We start from the raw sequence: 19425 nt of genomic DNA on the forward strand, positions 1-19425 counted from the left end.
TGGGGCCACCACTCTACCTACTGAGCTATCCCTGCCCCCTTTTTTTTTTTTTTTTTTTTTTTTTTGAATTAAAGTCTGAGAGAAAATGAACATCCTGATGACCTCTGACCTCCGTGAACTCTTTACTTGCTGCTTTCAGGTGTTTTGAAGTTTATTTTGGAGGAACAGGAAGAAGCGCACCATAAACGAGATCAGGTACTTGTTTTTCTGTTTTATGGGCGGAGCTGTTAAATCAGACTCTAAAATAAAGAGAAGTCTCATCCCGAAATATTTTATTACTTGAACCTTGGCAGACACCTCGACACGTAAGTAAAGTTTATTTATTAAGCGCTTTTCGTAGACAGTCACAAAGCGCTGTACGCGAAGGTTAAGATAAACAGAACGTTAGTAATAAAATAGACAATATAAACAATATCAAAGTTAAATGTAAATAAAAAATGTTCAAGGCGTTGATCAACAGAAGGCTTGTTTAAACTGAAACAGCCTTTGTACAGCTTGGAGGCAAGAAAGAGAAGATCTGTCCAAGCTGGTAAACAGGACGTGACAATAATCTAAACAACAACACAAATGCATGAACACTTTTCCAGATCAGCTGAGGAGACCATATGTCGCCGTTTAGAAATGTTCCTTAAATGAAAGAAACAGGAACGAGACAGAGATTTTACAGAGTCGAGGCCCAGAGACGAATCAGATATTTGACTTAACAGAAAGAAGCAAGAACCTGACTGACTTCAGATTGTAGTCCAGGATGAGTTACGATCGTTGTCTCGGTCTGGTTTGTGTTTAAAACAAGGTAGTTGTTAGAAAGCCAATCAGAAACCTGAGTTAAGCACTGGACTAGGGTGGACAGCGACTCCAGCTGAGCAGGCTGACACATGCAGCTGAATGTCATCGGCATAGAAATGATAAGAAATGACTGAATAATGCAGCTAATGGAAGCATGAAAATAATAATGGACCCAAAACTGAACCCTGTGGAACCCCACAGGTTGGGGGGCGACGTTAGAGGTGAACCTGTCAGTCCTAACAGTAAAGCTCCTGTCTGATAAGTAGGAAGAAAACCAGGTAAGCCGGAGCCAGATATATGCGCCAAAACCTGTTAGCTTGTTAGCGTTTTTATGGTCAATGCTATCGAAGGATGCGCTGAGACAAAGCAAAACGATCACAGAACAATTCCTGCATCAGAACCCACCAACAGATCCCAGAGATCCGGTCTCAGTGGAAGCCGGACTGAAAGGGTCCAAAATCTAATCTGCATGTCTGCGCTGACAGGAAGCGATGTCACTTTCTGAGCTGTACACATCACTTCACGTTCAGACCAATCAGAAAAAAAATCAGCTTCATCTTGAGTTCATGATTCCCAGTTTGCCCAGTCCAGTCTGAGACGCCAGCAGAGACGCCATGCTGCTGCAGCCCAAGCTCGCCGCCACATCATACGCCGTCTGACCCGCAGCGTTCCTCCGCCTCACGTTGGCCTTACAGCTGAAACCAGGGACAGAGAGGATGATGTCATTATGACAAGTGGGAGGAGCAACAACTGCAGGTACTGTGCTGCATTCAGTAGCAACTTGGAACTTTCAATCTCAGTCAGACCCGGCACACTGTTGCCACACCAACCGTCTCTCGTTCAAGATCTAAGAAGCTTTGACTCTGAAACACACCTGCAGGCGGCCGTGTTTACACAGAGACACTGAATGCAGCATTTAACTCAGACTCACCTGAGCAGGACCTCAGCACACGGCACACCTGCAGACCCCAGTGCTGCAGCTTCATGCAGAGCAGTGTTCTTCATCCTGAGGAGGAGGAGGAGTGTCACCACACATGAGCATCACAGGGTCTAAATAATGGAAGCTAGTAGCTACAAGGACCAATCAGAGGGCTCCATCAGCACCTCATCCAGAATCTGAAGCAACCAGTGTGCGGGCAAGTTTCAGGTAAGCACAGTGAAGTGGGCGGAGTCTATGGGATGTTGTTATGATGAATGAAGACCTTGAAGGTGATCTGCTCAATCCACGAGTCTGAGAACCGTCAGCCAATCAGAATCATGCATGAAATCAGCTGATAATAAATCAATTTGTTGATCAATTATTAAGTCATGTACTAACAGAGACTTGGAGGAGAGAGACCTGATATTTAATAATCCACATTTCACTGTGTTACTCTTTGGTTCAGATGTGGATACTGTATTGTTCTTTCTTTGTGATTGTTTATGTTTAAGTTGTTTGTTGTTGGTTTTTAGTTTGTTTTTTGTCTGTTTGGAAGCTGACACAGTCTCTATGGAGATGGGTTTTTGGGGGGGTAGCAGGAGGAGAGAAGCTGCAGAGAGGCGTGTAAGACTGCAGCTCTGCTTCCTGGTCCCAACTCTGGATAGTCATATTTTGGGGGGTTTAATAAATTTGTCCATGTTTCTAGAAATGAGAGCTGCTCCATCCAAAGTGGGATGGATGCCGTCTCTCCTAACAAGACCAGGTTTCCTCCAGAAGGTTTGCCAATTATCTATGAAGCCCACATCGTTTCTGGGACACCACTCAGACAGCCAGCAGTTTAAGAAGAACATGCAGCTAAACATGTCGCTCCTGGTCTGATTGGGGAGGGGACCAGAGAAAACTACAGAGTCCCACAAAGTTACACACCGATTCAATATTGATTTTAGTGACCTCCGATTGGCGTAACCGGGTGTCATTACTGCAGACGTGAATTATGATCTTACTGAATTTACGTTTACCCTCGCCAGCAGTTTCCGGTTTGGGGTTGCTGCTCTGGTACTGGGGGCGGGCCCTCAGTAGACACACCTGTGGGATCACGTGTCACCTTGCTCTAGCTGTAAAAAAATAAAAAATAAAAACCTGGTCTTACCGTCCAGACTGTTGGTCGACGTCGGCGCCTCGCTGCACCAAAACAGGTAGGACGTCATGGTGACCATTTACCACGGCAACAGCCAAGGCGTGTAGGCCATCGCTCCGGCAGCAGGAAGGGTCCGCCCCCTGGCGAACAACCGCACACACAAATGTAAAGCGCGTCAGGTGACCCTGAGCAGGCTGTTGGTGCACGCAGAGGATGGTACCTGGTCCAGGAGCTGCTGGATGACGCCGACCTCACCTTGACCCGGACCCAGCTCCGTCAGCAGCTGAACGTCCTTCACCTGCAGCCAGACAGCCAATCAGAGAGGAGCATGAACAGGTACAATCAGCGAGGAACTGAACTCAGCTGTGGGCGGAATTTCTCACCAGCGGTTTGGGCGTCAGGTAAGGTTTGGAGGGTGGAGCCGAGAGCTGGTCACTTCCTGTCCGACACCAAAATAAAAGCACAGATCGATCAGCAGCTTCTGATTGGCTGATGTAAATGAAAAACCAATCACACTTTCTTCGATTGAACATGGCGCACACACACACACGTACACTGACACAGACCTACACTCACCCCCCCTCCAAGCTCACGTCTTCCATGTTGTGAAATGTGATGATTCCTGTGCTGAGGTGGATCTCCCTGTTGGAGCTCAGTCTGGGGGGGGGGTCTTTTTCCTCCTCGTCTTTCCTCATGTTGCTAACTGACGTACTGATTATCAGCTCAGCTCAGGTGATACAACATAAAGAGGTCCCGCCCCTTTCACACTCTACTCTGTTCTGACTGGCCAACACCAGAGCACTCCCCAGCAGGTATCTGACCAATAACATGCCTGCTGGTTAATCGGACCAACACAGGTCTAAGTCTGAGGTCGGTTTTGGTGAAATCCGAGGAATCTAATTGGCTGAAATGTTGAGCTGAATGTCTGTGTGTCACATGGGCTCTCACCTGTCCACCCTGTTTGCTCTGCAACGCTGCTCAGAGTCTTGGTCCAGCTGGCGAGCTCAAATCCTCCACCTGGAGATCCCATGTCATTGTCAGCACCCACCTGAGACCACACCCCACTCGTTAAACTCGTTAAATAACCACGATGTTCTACGCTCAGCCCACCTGTTCCAAACACACCTGTTTTTCTTGAAGCTCGGCTGCTGCAAAGCTGACGGTCAGACTGACCTCACGGCGATCCTCCTGAATCACCGCAGAGACCATCTGCAAGGAAACACCACAGGAAGTGACCTGCCTGCACCTGCTCATGTAAAACCACCTTCTGATTTAACACGGCGATGTCACTGCTGGACAGGTGAAGGGCGTGTGAGGTGTGATTTACCCGGCCCAGACGAGGCTCTCCCAGCAGCGCCCTGAAGGGGGCGTTGTTCTGGGCATAGCTCCTCAGGTGAGCGCATATGTGATCCAGCTGCTTCCTCCAGTAACCTGAACATGACAGGTGTCACACACGGAACGACGCCTCTGTAACCCCGCCCCCGACACTGAGACTGTGAGTTGGGTTTTACCTCGTCCCGGGCTGATGGCGGTGAGCGGTGGGTGGCGGTCGCTCTGCACCTGCTTCCTGAGGAGCTGTAGCGCTCTGTGCTGCTCCTTCCTCTGCAGCTCAGTGCCTGATGGGTAATAGAGTCCTACAGTCTGTGTGCACTGATCCACAGTGGGTGTGGCGATTTTCACACTTCGCGGAGGGTGCAAAGAGGCAGTGGCCCGCCAGGTGGCACCACAGGCAGTCTGCACTCCCACCTGCACACAAAAGGAGGGAGCTGACTGGCTGGAATCGAAGGCAACACGTGGAAGGCGTGATGTCAACATACCTGGCGGTTGGCGGCGCCCTTGACCGATCGTGTGATGTCACCGCAGGATCCGAGTGGGACCGGTGCTTCCAGGAAGATGCCGCAGGCGGTGCAGTAGGAAGCGTACGGGTGTGCACTTGCTCCACAACGCTGACACGTCACACAGCGGGCAGCGTGGGCGGGCTGAAAACACACAGTGTCACTACAAATCCCACAATGCCTCACTCCACACTGCTTTAGGTGTCAGGTGTGGGTTCACCTTGGAGCCGCACCAGTCGCAGAATCTCGCGTCGCTCCGGTTTAAACGTTTACATCTGGTGCAGGACAACATCCTGGTGTGCGCTCCTGGGTCAGAGGGCACAGCGCTCCTGGCTCCGCCCACCTGAAGCCATGAGGAGTAAAGAGAGCGTAAACTGTCTGTAGGTGAGGCTGTACAGGTGTGGTCAGCAGCTGCTTACCTGCTGCAAGCGGCTCTCGCAGGTCAGACAGCTGAAGGCGTCGGCCGGATTCCCACTTCCACAGCAGACACACATCACATGACCCTGCATCCACCACAGGTAAACACCAGGGTGTGCGTGTGCGTGTGCGTGTGTGTGTGTGTGTTTGTGTGTGTGTGTGTGTGTGTCTGCGTGTGTGTGTCTGCGTGCGTGTGTGTGTGTGTGTCTGTGCGTGTGTGTGTGTCTGCGTGCGTGTGTGTGTGTGTGTCTGTGTGTGTGTTTGTCTGCGTGCGTGTGTCTGTGCGTGTGTCTGTGTGTCTGCGTGTATCTGTGTGTGTGTTTGTCTGCGTGCGTGTGTGTGTCTGTGTACCTGCAGAGTGATGCCTGCCCGTAGCTGCAGCTGTTGATCGATGGCAGCTTCACACACCAAACAGCTGTGTGTGCTGGCGGGGACTAGAGCCCCACAGAACACACACAGCAACATCTGACGCACACACACACACACACGCACACATATGCACACACACGCACATAGATTCAATGTCAGGTGTTCAGCTGGACGTGGCAATGCTCTTACAGGTGAGTGCATGCAGTACCTGTCCTCCCTCAGCAGGTGGCAGCCTGTGACCGGGCAGCAGAGGAAGCGCCGCTCCACACTGAGCGCAGAACTGAGCGAGCGGGTCGGAGGGGCGGCGATGCAGACAGCGAGCACACCTGGATGCACAGAAACTGTTGCCTTATCTGGTTTACACTGTGAAGCCAAAAGTATGTGGACACACCTGCACACCTGGGCAATGAGTGGAAATCAATCAAACTGAATGTATTTATTTAAAAAAGAGAAAATGTTTTCCTCATTTTCCTTCTTCTCTTGGGACGTTCACCGGCTCTGTTTGACGAGCGGTCCACAAACTTTTGGCTCTGATGGAGGGCTGTACCGTGTGCTCGTACCACAGGAAGTCGGTGTCTCGCTGCACTCGTGTCGTCTCCGTGCTCTTCAGCTGCCTCAGGTCACCTGACTCCCTAAAAACCGCAGGTTGGGAGCGCTGAGATGAGGCGAGCTGGGCGTCAATCTCAGAGCCATGACGACCGTTCAGAAAACGAGGGCCTGACTGAAGGGAGTGATTTCCCATCATCTTTGGCTCTGGACACAGAAAACAGGAAGTGTGAAGCTCTGTGATTGGCCAGATGAAGAGAAAGAGCAGGTTTACCCCCCACCGCCCAAGGTTAAGGGGGAGTTCTTCATTTCGACTGTCTGCCCACACAGTATCCTCTGATTGGTTAGTTTTCTCTGTAATGTTGTACGTCTTTACCTGTGAGTACGGTAAGACTTGAGGTAGCTGTTGTAATGTACCGTATTATGAATAAAGGTGAATTTAACTGAACACACCTGAGGTCTCAGCAAGAAAGGATGTTCCTTCAGGCGGTGGCTGGAAGGCAAAGGAAGCATTTCTGTGAATCATCAGGTGTGTGCAGGGGCAGCTGGGAAATATGGTCTGCAGCAGGCAGGTGCGCGATTACCTGCAGGAAGTCGTCCAGAGGATCCACAGAGAAAACCTTGGTCACTATGGAGCTCTCTCTGCCGTCACTGCAGACAAACATAAACTTTATTGATCTACACTGTGAAAACATCTGCTGCCTGTACGCACTGATGTCAGGTGACCACTCACCTGGTGACAGCCACCGCTCGGACTGTCACCCGGCCTGCAGGCAGCAGGATGGGCTGGCTGTACTTCCTGCTGCTGCCTGCTGCTCCATGATGCCCCGCCCCCGGCTTTGAACCATCCAGAGTGTAAAAGATCAGAACACCTGCAGAATCTGCACAGACACACCTGTCACATGACCTGCTGGATAGATGGATGCTGGGTGGATGAGCAGACGGTTGGTGTTCTACCTGACTGGATGGACACAGGTGTGCTCGTGTCGATGTGGTTCTTGGCTCGATGAGTCTGCAGGTGGATGATGGGAATGATGAGCGGAGCTGACACTGCCCCTGCTGCCATGACAACAACCGTCTGCCAACCAATCAGTTAGTCAATAAATCAGTTGTTCGGTTCCCTTTCAGACAGTAAGACGTCCTCGCCGGCTTTGTCCCAACATAGTTTCACTCATTCATGTTTTTACTCAGTTACTTCTGCTGAGTAGCCTCATACTGTCTCATGCATCTGTAAAATACATGGATGGAGCTGAATCTGTGTCCCAGCACAGAGAACAAACCAAAGAACCGACCGCCTGCTGCACAGAGCAGAGAACCTCATATCATAACAACAGGTGCGATAATGAACCCTCTGTACACAGAAGCCGGGCGACCAACACGCAGCACGCGTTGGTCGCTCTAGCATCGGTCCATGAAACGAGGCAGGAGCCTGATGGATACGAACGAGCGGTGTCCGACAGGAGGGCGGGGATGTCGACGTGCACCTGGGCCGCATAGGTGGTGGCTCATGTTCCTGTAGCTTTATTCTGTAGTACAGAATTCACCTGCTTGCTGCTACTACTGCACATTCACCTAATGTATAAACTATATATATATAATGTTCTTCCTCTCCCGCCCCCCCATTTTTGCACATGTCGAGGAGCGTGTCAGGTTACATTTCACCGTGTGTTATACTTCTATAACTATGCATGTGACAAATAAAGAGCTTTGAACCTGTACGGCGGTTTGCAAACGCCTCCGTCAGATTTCAGGCTCTGCAGTTCTCAGCAGCTTAGTGCGGCCACATCAAACCGCTTTGGAGTGATTCCCCCACTGAACAGTCCTGATCCAGAACCTTTACTTGGAAGAACAAAGCCAGTGCTGACCCACTGCCAGGCACTACAGCCTTTCCTGGAGGCTGGTCGCCATCCTCTGAGCTAGACCCAGCAGATGCTTGCCCGACTCTTTGTGTTGTTTGTTAAAATGATCTACCATTGATAAAAAGAGTGTAAAGTTCTAGCTGATCCACCACATTAATTTCATTTTCACATGTCGTGTAGCTTTCTGGATGTTATCCTCATTGGGCTACATACTTATTTATCATACAGACTATACAACACTGAAAATCTAAAATCACATATTTTAAGTAACCGAGATGTTTCATTATTTGGTGTAAAGCCAATTAAACAGACTATGTATATATCCACGTGTATGCTTACTGCATTTGATGTATTTAACCAAATTTAATACATATTACAGAATGAAACACCTGTGGAAAGAAACGGCTTTGATTTTGCCACCTCATCTTGTGATGTAGCATAACTTAAGCAGCAAGGAAGGTGATAAGTAAATAGCATTAGCAGACAATTGAAGTTCTTTTTAAGCATACTTTATTGCTAGCATCTCCCTTTTACCATAAAACAATCAATCAGGCATGCAAAAATCCCACTGGCTTTATACAAGACTTTGCCCACACCTGACCTCGTTAGTCCCTACCATTGAACAAAATAGGTCAAACCAAATAATACAATTCTAAACAAAGAACAGGAATAAAGTCATGCATGAAACTGACAAACTCATTTACTCAACTAAATGGTTTGTAAAGTAAAACACTGCATACAATATAACTCAAAAGGCTACTTTAAAGAAAACAAACAATACTATACAAAATGAAAAACCCTCCATTTGGTTACACCCAGTGATCCAATCATTGACCTCATGACCCTATATAAACAGGAAGTAGTGGGCGGCCCTTCCCACACACCCGTCTCACATACAGGACCTGAATGCACAACATGGACACCATGGTAAGTATAACCAAAGCAACATAAAGAAACATAATTTACTAGACATGTGCCTGTAAACAGAAGAGAATTCAGATGATCTGATGGTTAGTAGTGTTTGCTTTAAAACACATGCATGGATGTAAAGAATGTAACTACTGCTACCACAAACAAAACCCGGGATATTGTGTGTTAAGAGAAGTTACACCAGCAATGTCTAAATTAAAGCATTATGGCTGACTGTAAAATAACAGAACACAGAATAACAATATACGCAAGTGACAAATGGCAAATGAATTCTGTCCTAGCCACTTTGTCACACATCTGATTTCCATGCCACCCTAAGAACATGTCTTTAGATGCGCCCCTGCTCCCGGTGACCGTCTGTCTGTCTTCTCATCTGTCGTCTCCAAACATCACAGCGGGTCTCACAGCCTTCTACATCAGGCCAGACACTCGTCTCCACCACCCGTGACCCAGTGGGACATGCAAGTTACTGGTGTGAGTCCTCTGAGAGGACTGAGGTGTTAACATCTCAGGTTTCTGGGAGGGTTTCCTGTTTTCCTGAAGGTTTACCTGAACAAAGCCTGTGATTGGTCCCCGTGTCTTTACCGTCTCTTTGTTAGTTTGACTGAAGCTGCTCTTACTTTCAAGACTTCAAGACTTCAAGGTTCTTTATTTGTCACATGCATAGTTATACAAGTATAACACACAGTGAAATGTAGCCTGACACTAGGGTTGCCAACTCCCTGAAAAATAAATAAGGGACACCTCGTGGCCAGGGCCGGGCGACCCAGTTGTCTTCACCCTTCCCAGTGTGGTGAATTTTCTAGCTCTTTTTTTGTGTGTGAAATTATTTTTTTTAACCCTTTGACTTGAATTTGATTTAAGTAGATGTGTATTCTTTGTGATATGAACACATGTGAAACAAATGATCATTTAGCCATTTATTTTTAGCTCAAAATGACAACATTAACACAGTAAAACAGGTCTCCTTCTTAAACAGAAGCCTGTCATGCTTAACTTTTGAGAATATAAGTAAATCTTTCTTTAAAAGAACTCTGTCCTGCTTAACTTAAAATTATAGAAAACAATAGAAAGAAAAACATTCTTGTAACTGTGCACATTTAGTGCATTTAGTACAATCGGCTTCAGTTGAAATATTATTTCAGCTTTTCTGATGCTAATCAGCTGCTCCTGGTTGTAAACCCACTTGTTCCCATGATTACGCATCATAACTCATCATCATTATTCATCTATGTATTACTTTTATGTATTAGTCATCTATTTGTTGTAATCATCTATCCTTGCAGTCGTTTATTACACAAAATAAATTATATTATTACACTTCTGGCCACATAGCGCTGATATTCACTGCACATGCCCATATTAACGTTTTCCAGCCAGGTGTTTTCCTTTTCCCATTCTTCCCTTTCTCTGAGGGGAACAAACATTGCTGCTATAATGCTGGGCTCACACTGTGCGGTTTTTGGCCCATTTTGAGCCGATTTTTGAGTGATCGGACCGATTTTGGCCTTCATCGTGCGTCGTGTAGTATACGTGGGGTAACGAGAAGTGATTAACACCTCACGACCAGCTCCCGATCATCAATCGCTCGTGAGGGTCTCACCACAGCCGCTCACACTGCTCGCGCGCAAACACGTAAACGTCGGTGAAAAAGACGTTGCAGCACGGCTGTGCAGCGTGTGATCTGGACACAAGCGATGGAGGCACAACTTGTAGAACTTTGGAAAGCTCATCCGAGCCTTTTCGATGTGGCATCACAAAATTATCACGACCACAACAACCGTGAAAACAGTTGGATTTACATGCTGCTCAATCACAGCTGCCTGATGAGTGTTTTTCATTAGCAATTTAGCAAAGTTGATGGTGGTGGTGTGTCTGTGTGAGTGTAAGACGGAGAGAGCGAGTGACAGATTTTCTGTTATAACCTTCATGTTATGGAGGCACAGTGTGAGCACTCAGGTCGCATCAGAGCATCGGGCGGTATAGTGTGAGACCTGCATCGTGACCTATGAACTTCTAACCCCTGCGAGTCAATCGTGCAGTTTGAGCAGGAGCTGAATAACGTGACTGAAAAAATCGCACAGTGTAAGCCCAGCTTTAGGTGTACTGTCGTCCGAGACTTGCACCGCAGTGTCGGCGTTTGTTTCCCTGTTGGCCATGCTTCTTGTTGTGGTCATCTGTGGAAGACAGTCTGGATGGTCCCCCATAAATATTTGATTGTAAATAAGGTGAAAGAAGTCTCTTTTAAAATTCTACATAAATGTTATCCAGCCAGTCACTACATGGTCAAATTTAAAAGGGACATAAATACTAATTGTACTTTCTGTGGGGATCATCCAGAAACTGTGACACATCTTTTTTGGTACTGTTCTTTTACACAGAGATTCTGGAAGGAATTTAGCGGGTTTGTTATTGTCCATATTTTAAGGGAGTTTTCTTTACGATGGGAAAATGTTTTATTCTGTTTCTTTAAGTTCCCCAAGAAGCATGATAAATGTTTTTTTATGATAAATTTGTTAATACTTTTAGCTAAATTTTATATCCATAAATGTAAGTTTACTAACAAAACACCATATTTCTGTCATTATTTTAAGGATGTGGAAATGTACATACAATCAATATCAGACTCCACCAACAAAAAGGCTCTCAAAACAATTTATGTATGTGAATTTTTGCGTGTATTCTTATAATTGTTACCTTTTTCTTTCACCCCTGGCTTTGTGTGTTCATGTTCTGTTGTTTTGTATACTCATTGTTTGTTAAATAAAGTTTATTTTAAAAAAAAGAAAAAAAAATTGTTGTGGTCATCTGTTGTCTTCCGGTATTTTCTCCGGAAGCGACCTTTCCTCGACCAATGAGATGAGCGGTAATCTGAATTGTCATACTCGAATTGTTATAAGTGTGCTGTCAGCTCATTGGTCACAAAGCAGGAGAGGGGCTGGGAATTATGTTTTCAAACAAAGCGTTAAATCCATAAACATTTATAGACTACTTTTGATTCTCACTGTATTACGGGACAAAGTGCGTCCCTTATTAGCTCAATACGGGACGTGTACTTTTGTTTCGAAATACGGGACGATTCCGTATTTTAAGGGACGGTTGGCAACCCTACCTGACACGCTCCTCGACATGTGCAAAAATTGGGGGGGGGGGGGGTGTAGAGGAAGAACATTATATATATCTACATATAGTATATACACTGGGTGAATGTGCAGTAGTAGCAGTAGCAGCAAGCAGGTGGTTTTTTTCTGAGCCTTTGAATGGGGCCGGTTCTGGTTCGATGAACTGCGTATGGCCGGGACACGCCGGTAAATAAAAACAAACAGAGACAGTGTTCTTACCTGGATGAAGGCCCAGGTGATCACCGGGACTGCTGCCGAGTTTACCGGAGTGTCACCATAGCAACGGGCTCTGTCCGCGGGGACGCTTGTTTTAAACGCCTAAACGACAGAGGTGGGCGGTGCTGCCAGTTGTAGTTGTAGTACCCGCCCACCAGTTAGAAACGTACCCTTTAAAGTTTACATTGGTGAAAAATGACCGTAAAATTTAAAGTCATATATTTCTATATGTGATATATTTTATAAATCACCGGGACAAGCTGCTGTACGTCATCGTCACAGGAACAGAGGCCGCCGGCCTAATACTGAAAAAGACCAGTCAAATAAATTTATTTAAATAAAATTAAGCAAAGAAAGAAAGAAATACTGTGACACAGTCAGGCCGGGTATCTATGCTTAAACACAAACAAAAGATCGGGATCTGACCGCGGTGTGTTTTTTAATCAGGCGGATTTCAGGACGCTTCCGGTCGCTTGGGACACGGAAGGACCCCAGCGTGTGCTCGCAGTCAGTCACAATATTAGCTCACAGGCTAACTTAGTAACAGCCCCGCGCCGGCAGGAAGCGCTGGAGATGGCTGAGGTGAAGGTGAAGAAGGAGACGAACCTGTCGGACCCCGTGGAGGTTGAGAACAGGTGAGGGGAGGAGCGGGGCCGGCGGGCCGCTCTGTCCGCGCACCGGACTCCGGACGAATACTGTCGCAATTATCGCCTGTACGGTTCTGCTCGCGCACACAGCGCCTGCGTGCAGGTCATGAACGCGCGTTCACACTGCCCCGCACTGCTGGTCACTTCGGCGTTAATCAGAGTCATCAGCTGGCGTCGCACGACCAACATCTGGACATGTTCTGGTCTTTAATGGCGCCTCTGAGCTAAAGTTTGTGCCTGCTGCTCTTCATGTGCAGCCTGAGCAGCCGAGACAGCAGGCGCAGAAAACGATTAAAACTCAGAGTTTAAACAGAAACAGGTTTACTGTGATTCAAATTCAAATTCAAATTGTATTTGTCACGTACACAGTCATACACAGTACGATATGTAGTGAAATGCTTGGACAACTGCTCGTGACCTAAAGAAAACAAAAAAGGAAAAGGCTATGAATAAGATAGGAAATAAATATGAAAAATTAAAAAGGGTAAATTTAACTAGGAAGGAATAGAATATAAATTAAGGTTAAAAATGAAATAACTGTACAACACAAATTAGAATGAAGGGTAAATTTAACTGGGAAGAATAAGATAAAGATAAATATATAAATTAAAGTTGAAAATAAAATAACTGTACAACAAAATACACAACACACAATATAGAACTATATAAGAATGTATGAAGAAATCTAAATATAAATAAATATATACACAATAACAGCAGCTGTACAAGTATTAACCGGAAATGAAGAATATAGTGACCAGTGTTGTGCAAAAACAAAGTCCAGAAAGTCCAGTGTGTGTGTAAGAACTGTATGTGTGGGTCAGTACTGTGTGGTGGTGTGATTGAGAGACCGTATCGCCTGCGGGAAGAAGCTCCTCCTCAGTCTCTCTGTGTTGGTCTTCAGGGAGTGGAATCGCTTTCCTGACCTCAACAGAGAGAACAGTCTGTTGTTGGGATGGCTGAGGTCCTTCACGATCTTCCTGGCCTTGGTCCGGCACCGCCTGCTGTAGATTGAGTGCAGGTCAGGGAGCTCGGAGCGGATGGTGCGCTCAGCTGACCGCACAACCCTCTGTAGAGCTCGTCTGTCCTGCATGGTGCTATTCCCGAACCAGGTTAAGATGTTTCCCGCCAGGATGCTCTCTATGGTGCACGAGTAAAAGTTCCTGAGCACCTTGGAGGGCAGTTGGAAGTCTCTCAAGCGTCTGAGGTGGTAGAGACGCTGTCGGGCCTTTTTCACCACGGTGTTGATGTGACAGGACCATGACAGGTCCTGCGTGATGTGAACTCCGAGGTATTTGAAGCTGTCCACTCTCTCCACTGGGCACTCGTTGATGACGGGGGTCTGGTAGTTCCTCTCCTGCTTAGTGCTGAAGTCCACTATCAGCTCCTTTGTCTTACTGACGTTTAGAAGGAGGTTGTTCCTCTGGCACCAGTTCTCCAGATTCCTAATCTCCTTCAGGTAGGCCGTCTCGTTGTTATCAGAGATCAGGCCCACCACGACGGTGTCGTCAGCAAACTTGATGATGGTGGTGGAGCTGGTAGTGGCCACACAGTCATATGTGTACAAAGAGTACAGCAGGGGGCTCAGAACACACCCCTGGGGGGCTCCAGTGCTGAGAGTGGTGGAGGCTGAGACATGTCCGCCCATCCTTACTGCCTGTGGTCTGCCAGTTAGGAAGTTGGAGATCCACTGACACATAGATGAGCTGAGTCCCAGATGCTCCAGCTTGGTGGTGAGTGTGGAGGGAATTATGGTGTTAAATGCAGATTTTTACCTGGTGTGTGCGTACGTGTGCGTGTGTTTCAGGATCAAAGAGCTGTGTCAGCAGTTCCCTCAAGGTATCACGGACCAGGTGATTCAGAACGACATGCCTCACCTGGAGCCACAGCAGAGAGCCATGGCCATCAACAAGCTGCTCTCATTGGTCAGTCTGATGATTTCACTCACCTCCAGAGCGTGAGGAGAATGGCGCTCTTTTTCACTCTGTGTGCTGAGCGGGCAGCAGGTTGATGAGGTGGTGTTTGTTTCAGGGTCAGCTGGACCTGCTGAGGAACAGTGCAGGTCTCCTGTACAGACTGAAGGACTCACAGAGCACCAGGTAAACACACACACAGGTGTAGGAGTGTACTTCCTGTCAGGTGATTGCTGGTGTCTGAGCTGCTTCCTGTCTGTTCTGTCTCAGTAAAATGAAGGGCTCAGACAACCAGGAGAAGCTGGTCTATCAGATCATTGAGGACGCAGGAAACAAAGGTAACTGAGTACTTCCTGTCCCCGTTTGGCTCGCTGCCGTGGCGCGCCGTGACGTCTGCATCTCTCTGCAGGAATCTGGAGCCGAGACATCCGCTTCAAGAGCAACCTGCCTCTGACCGAGATCAACAAGATCCTGAAGAACCTGGAGAGCAAGAAGCTCATCAAAGCTGTGAAGTCTGTGGCCGTGAGTCCGTCACGATCAATAATGGCTGTATCAGCCTTATCGCTGATCAATAATCAATAACATTAGCTGCTGAAAGAGTAAACGTTTATTTAAATATGTGCAGAAAAATCAGCTTAAAATGTGGAAAAATTAAAAAAACTTTAAATTCTAATTGTATATATTTTACAGATGTTTACAACAAACATCTGTAAAATATGTAAATCAGCAAAAATCTGGAAACTATAAAACAGTTTGGAAATAAACACATATAAGTAAATAAAAATTAAAGACGCGACGTCTCCGTGCGTTTCCTGTAAACAAACGCTGACTTGACGATGTCATACTTCCTCTCCGCTGGCGTGTTTGTGCAGGCGTCGAAGAAGAAGGTGTACATGTTGTACAACCTGCAGCCCGACCGCTCTGTGACGGGCGGCGCCTGGTACAGCGACCAGGACTTTGAGTCCGAGTTCGTGGAGGTTCTCAACCAGCAGTGCTTCAAGTTCCTGCAGAGCAAGGTACAATAAACTTTATTTCATTGTCCAAACGGCGCCCAGCAGGAGGAGGCAGAGCGGCGCTCTGAGGCGGGAATAGGGCGGGGCGGCCTTCTTTCCTGTCTCAGAGCTGTATGAACCGTCATGTGACCCTCGTTGTGTTTCCTGCGTCGAGGCGGAGGCGGCGCGGGACAACAAGCAGAGTCCGATGGTTCAGAGGAACAGCTCCTTCGCCACGTCGCACGAAGTCTGGAAGTACATCTGCGAGCTGGGCATCAGCAAGGTGACGTCACACCTCAGACGCACCAATCACAGCACAGCGTTAACCTGCAGACAGCTACACACACACACATTAGAAACACATTAGAAGCAGCTGGGCGCAGATGCTCAGGCAGGTGAGCATTACCTGAGGAGGCGGGAGCGTAGACTTTATACCTCATCCTGCGTGTAAACAGTCCCCTGGACTCAGGCTAATGACCCGGGTCCAGGTGTTTAAGGCGGGGTTTAGTTGATCTTTGGCCAATCTGCTTTCCTGGTCAGGTGAATGAAAGCGACCATGAGACGAGGTGAAAGGGCGGGGTCGACAGCACGGACCTATTTATCTGTGCGTGTGAATCTGGTCTGCGTGCTTTCCTCAGGTGGACCTGTCTATGGACGACATTGAGACCATCCTGAACACGCTCATCTACGACGGGAAGGTGGAGATGACCGTGATCGCCGCCAAGGAGGGCACGGTGGGCAGCGTGGACGGGCAGATGAAGCTGTACCGTGGCGTGAACACCATCATCCAGCCCACCGGCCTTGTCAAGACGCCCTGTGGACTCTGCCCGGTAACGCGCTCCGTCCACATGTACCCAGGGCCGCTCTCAGGGCACCCGAACTCATCCCGTCTCCTCTCCGCAGGTGTTCGACGACTGCCACGAGGGCGGAGAGATCTCGCCATCCAACTGCATCTACATGAGCGAGTGGTTGGACTTCTGACGCCACGCGTTTCTCTGTGACGGAAGCTTCACTTCCTGTTCGTCACAGACGTGAAGAAGCTGGCGGCCTTAGTTCCTGTGACGATGGCGTGCAGCAGTGTGTCCCGGTTCTGGTTCTGGAGGTGCAATGTTTGTTTTCTGGAGCTGCTTCACTGTTTCTGTTTGACATCGTTAATCTTTGAGGTCGTCTTATTGGTCCCGTCATGGTCACATGGTCTCAGATGTTTTGGTATAATGCCGCTCCCACCTGCAAACGCTCTGTAGTACAACCGCATTTTTGTGTGTGTGTGTGTGTGTGTGTGTGTGTGTGTGTGTGTGTGTGTGTGTGTGTGTGAGCGAGCTCCAGTGTCCTGATTATAAAATGATTTAGAAGGAAAATAATTTTTCTTTGTTGGAACCAGTTTTTGACCACCAGGTGGTGCTGTGGTTGCTATGCAGTGAGGCAAACACCTGCAGCCAATCAGAGCCGTTTCTGGTTGTTTGAGCTGAAGGGAACATGTGGACGTTTCCACCTTCATGTTTAAAGTTTTGGCCCTGGCTGCTGGTTTCAGGGACGAGGCGGGGGGAACGGCCCTGAGCGCGGGCTGTCAGGCCGCGGTCTCTGGGAGGGAGAGCAACGGTCACATTGGCCTGGACCTCCTCAGTTCTGGTTCTGAAGAGCACCAGAGGACTCTGATGAGGCGCTCTGACATTCAATCTGTTCTGTGATTATTTTGGTCCACGAGTGTCGTGATTTGGTGTATGAATAAAGTGGGTGGAGACTTAGCCGTGTGGCGTTTACTGTCTGTCTCTGCGTGGTTTTCTTTGAATCTCTGAGGAGGTCACGGAGCTCCTCTCAGCCTGTGGGAGCGCTAATGGGCCTCACGGTGAATCGATGTGGAGACGGTCAGCACTCAGATTATCTCTCTTATTGTCTGATGCACTCTGTGTGTTTGTCCAATCGCAGCCCACCATGTTTTCCATTAGATGCCATTAAGCTCCATCAGGCCGTAATGGGCTCGGCGCTGAGTGTCAGCACGGATCACGTTACACAACATGTTTCATATCTGATATATTCATAGCTCAGCGAGAGACGCTGTGAAGGAGGAGTCCAAATACTGCATTACCCATGAGCCTCAGCTGCCAGTAACTGTCACAGACCGTGTTATTCACATAATGTCATTAAAATGCTCCAGAAGGCTCCAGCAGGACAAACGTGAACCAGAGGTGCAGTTCAGGTGATGGTGCACCTGTCAGTCACAGAGGCCACGCCCCTAACATTGCAAACAGGTGCATGGTTGCATGATTTGGTACAGGTGTGAAGGTAGAAATTCTTTGCATCAGCCGTAAATGTGCCGTTAACATGGGAGTCTATGAGGACTGACTCACTGCTGCCTCTGCTGCACACTAGAGGAACTGCAGGCTTGGAGGGTTCTGTGTTTCATTCATTTATTATAAACTACAAAGTTTAATGTGTGCAACGTGAATACATACAGAGATTTATTAGAGCACGTGCCATAAAAACTGTAAAACACGGATATTTAACAGGATGTGTCATCGTTTATTTAGCAAATGTTTTTATCCTCATTAAAACTCATGTTTGTGTTCGGGACTCGTGTCAGAAAGTAATGTGGCCTCTTAATCAGTAATAACAACAATAATAGTAACAATAACAATATTAGTAATAATAATAAATAACAGTAATAACAACAATAATAGTAACAATAACAATATTAGTAATAATAATAAATAACAGTAATAACAACAATAATAGTAACTGTCTGTGGAATAAAGAGGCTCCGACTCGGATCAACTGAAGCTGCTGCTGCTCTCTGCGGCCTGCAGGGGGCGCTCTGCAGGCGGACCCGAAGCCCAGAATCAGACCCGAACCCTCTGAGCGGGGGGAGGGGGCAGTGCGGATTCTTTCCCGTCATCCCCTGCGGCAGCAGCAGGAGCAGCAGCCCCCGCCACCTCCTCTGTGCTCTCCGGTCTGCAGACTCTTCCTCACCTCCGCTGAAGTTTGGAGTGTCGCTCCGACCCTGAGCAGGTAAGCAGCGTCCTGGTCTCTACTGTCTCTATTGTGTCTCTACTGTGGCTGTGATTGAAGAGAGGCGCTCCGGAGCCTCGGCTCCTCCATAACTTCGCTCCGCGTTGGCGGGGAGCGGCTCCGGGATCCCTCCCGGAGGCTCTGGAGCCGCTCCCCGCCGACGCGCGGCCCGCGCCGCGGTGCTCCTCCGCCCGCGTGTCCGCGGCTCGTCCCCGCCAGCAGCCATTAGTAAGGATGGATGAGAATAACGGTGCGCCATGAGAGGAGACAAACAGGCGTGGCCGCGGAGGAGGAGGAGGTGAGGAGTGTATGCGTCCCGGACAATAACAGCTCCTTTCAGCGGGGCCGAGCCCGCCGAGAGCCGCCGCTCCGACCGGAGAAAGTGCTGGAAAACAGCGGCGGGAGGCCCAGAAACCGGACACAGCTCCTCAGAGTTCCCGTCAGGTTCCGCTCAGCGTGACCGGTTCTGCTTGTGTTTGCCTCTCTCTCTCTCTCTCACACACACACACACACACACACACACACACACACACACACACACACACACACAGGACATGTAAATAAAACACAACGTTTCCCAAACCTTCACAGAACGTCCTTCAACCCAAACCGGAACATGAAAGATCATCTGAGGGCTCATATGGGAACACTTGGGTTCTCATCCCAGCGTTCCCAAACCGTTTGTCAGGGTCACAGTTCCCTTATAGGTATGTCCATGAAATGTTCCCTA

General features: G+C 48.1%; 3 protein-coding genes across 9 annotated transcripts in view; 2 read left to right on the top strand and 1 right to left on the bottom strand.

The window, feature by feature from the left end:
• Window positions 1-255: 255 nt before the first annotated feature.
• On the bottom strand, window positions 256-14840 carry dzank1 (double zinc ribbon and ankyrin repeat domains 1). 6 transcript variants are annotated; one of them, XM_085408266.1, is made up of 21 exons: window positions 12389-12464; window positions 12141-12262; window positions 6968-7088; window positions 6744-6891; window positions 6595-6661; window positions 6464-6503; window positions 6025-6217; window positions 5673-5790; window positions 5447-5560; window positions 5098-5181; window positions 4899-5021; window positions 4661-4822; window positions 4355-4589; window positions 4171-4274; window positions 3969-4052; window positions 3792-3891; window positions 3227-3282; window positions 3064-3141; window positions 2856-2983; window positions 1718-1792; window positions 256-1481 (listed from the first exon to the last, which is right to left on the bottom strand). In XM_085408266.1, exons 3-21 carry the CDS (start codon window positions 7074-7076, stop codon window positions 1340-1342), a joined length of 2160 nt encoding a protein of 719 aa, XP_085264392.1. In that variant the 5' UTR covers window positions 7077-7088; window positions 12141-12262; window positions 12389-12464; the 3' UTR covers window positions 256-1339. The 6 variants fall into 6 exon arrangements, with proteins under 6 accessions (XP_085264392.1, XP_085264393.1, XP_085264395.1 ...); XM_085408267.1 differs by lacking the exons at window positions 12141-12262; window positions 12389-12464 and adding an exon at window positions 14733-14840; XM_085408269.1 differs by lacking the exons at window positions 12141-12262; window positions 12389-12464 and adding an exon at window positions 14560-14675.
• On the top strand, window positions 12586-17449 carry polr3f (polymerase (RNA) III (DNA directed) polypeptide F). Its single transcript, XM_085408271.1, has 9 exons — window positions 12586-12772; window positions 14592-14709; window positions 14816-14883; window positions 14968-15035; window positions 15107-15219; window positions 15570-15713; window positions 15865-15972; window positions 16328-16519; window positions 16593-17449. Exons 1-9 carry the CDS (start codon window positions 12711-12713, stop codon window positions 16668-16670), a joined length of 951 nt encoding a protein of 316 aa, XP_085264397.1. The 5' UTR covers window positions 12586-12710; the 3' UTR covers window positions 16671-17449.
• A 1093-nt stretch (window positions 17450-18542) lies between these two features.
• Window positions 18543-19425, top strand: part of LOC146668949 (spectrin beta chain, non-erythrocytic 1-like) — a 32971-nt gene continuing 32088 nt past the window's right edge. The window contains exon 1 of one of the 2 annotated variants that reach the window (XM_085408260.1): window positions 18543-18695. The gene's annotated coding sequence lies outside the window, so the exon portion shown is untranslated. The remainder of the gene's footprint in view (window positions 18696-19425) is intronic. The other variant, XM_085408261.1, reaches the window with a different exon arrangement.

This window comes from Rhamphochromis longiceps, linkage group LG6 (genome assembly GCF_057381845.1).
Source record: "Rhamphochromis longiceps isolate RC_006_pf linkage group LG6, R_longiceps_female_GT1.1, whole genome shotgun sequence".
Classification (NCBI taxonomy): Eukaryota; Metazoa; Chordata; class Actinopteri; order Cichliformes; family Cichlidae; genus Rhamphochromis; species Rhamphochromis longiceps.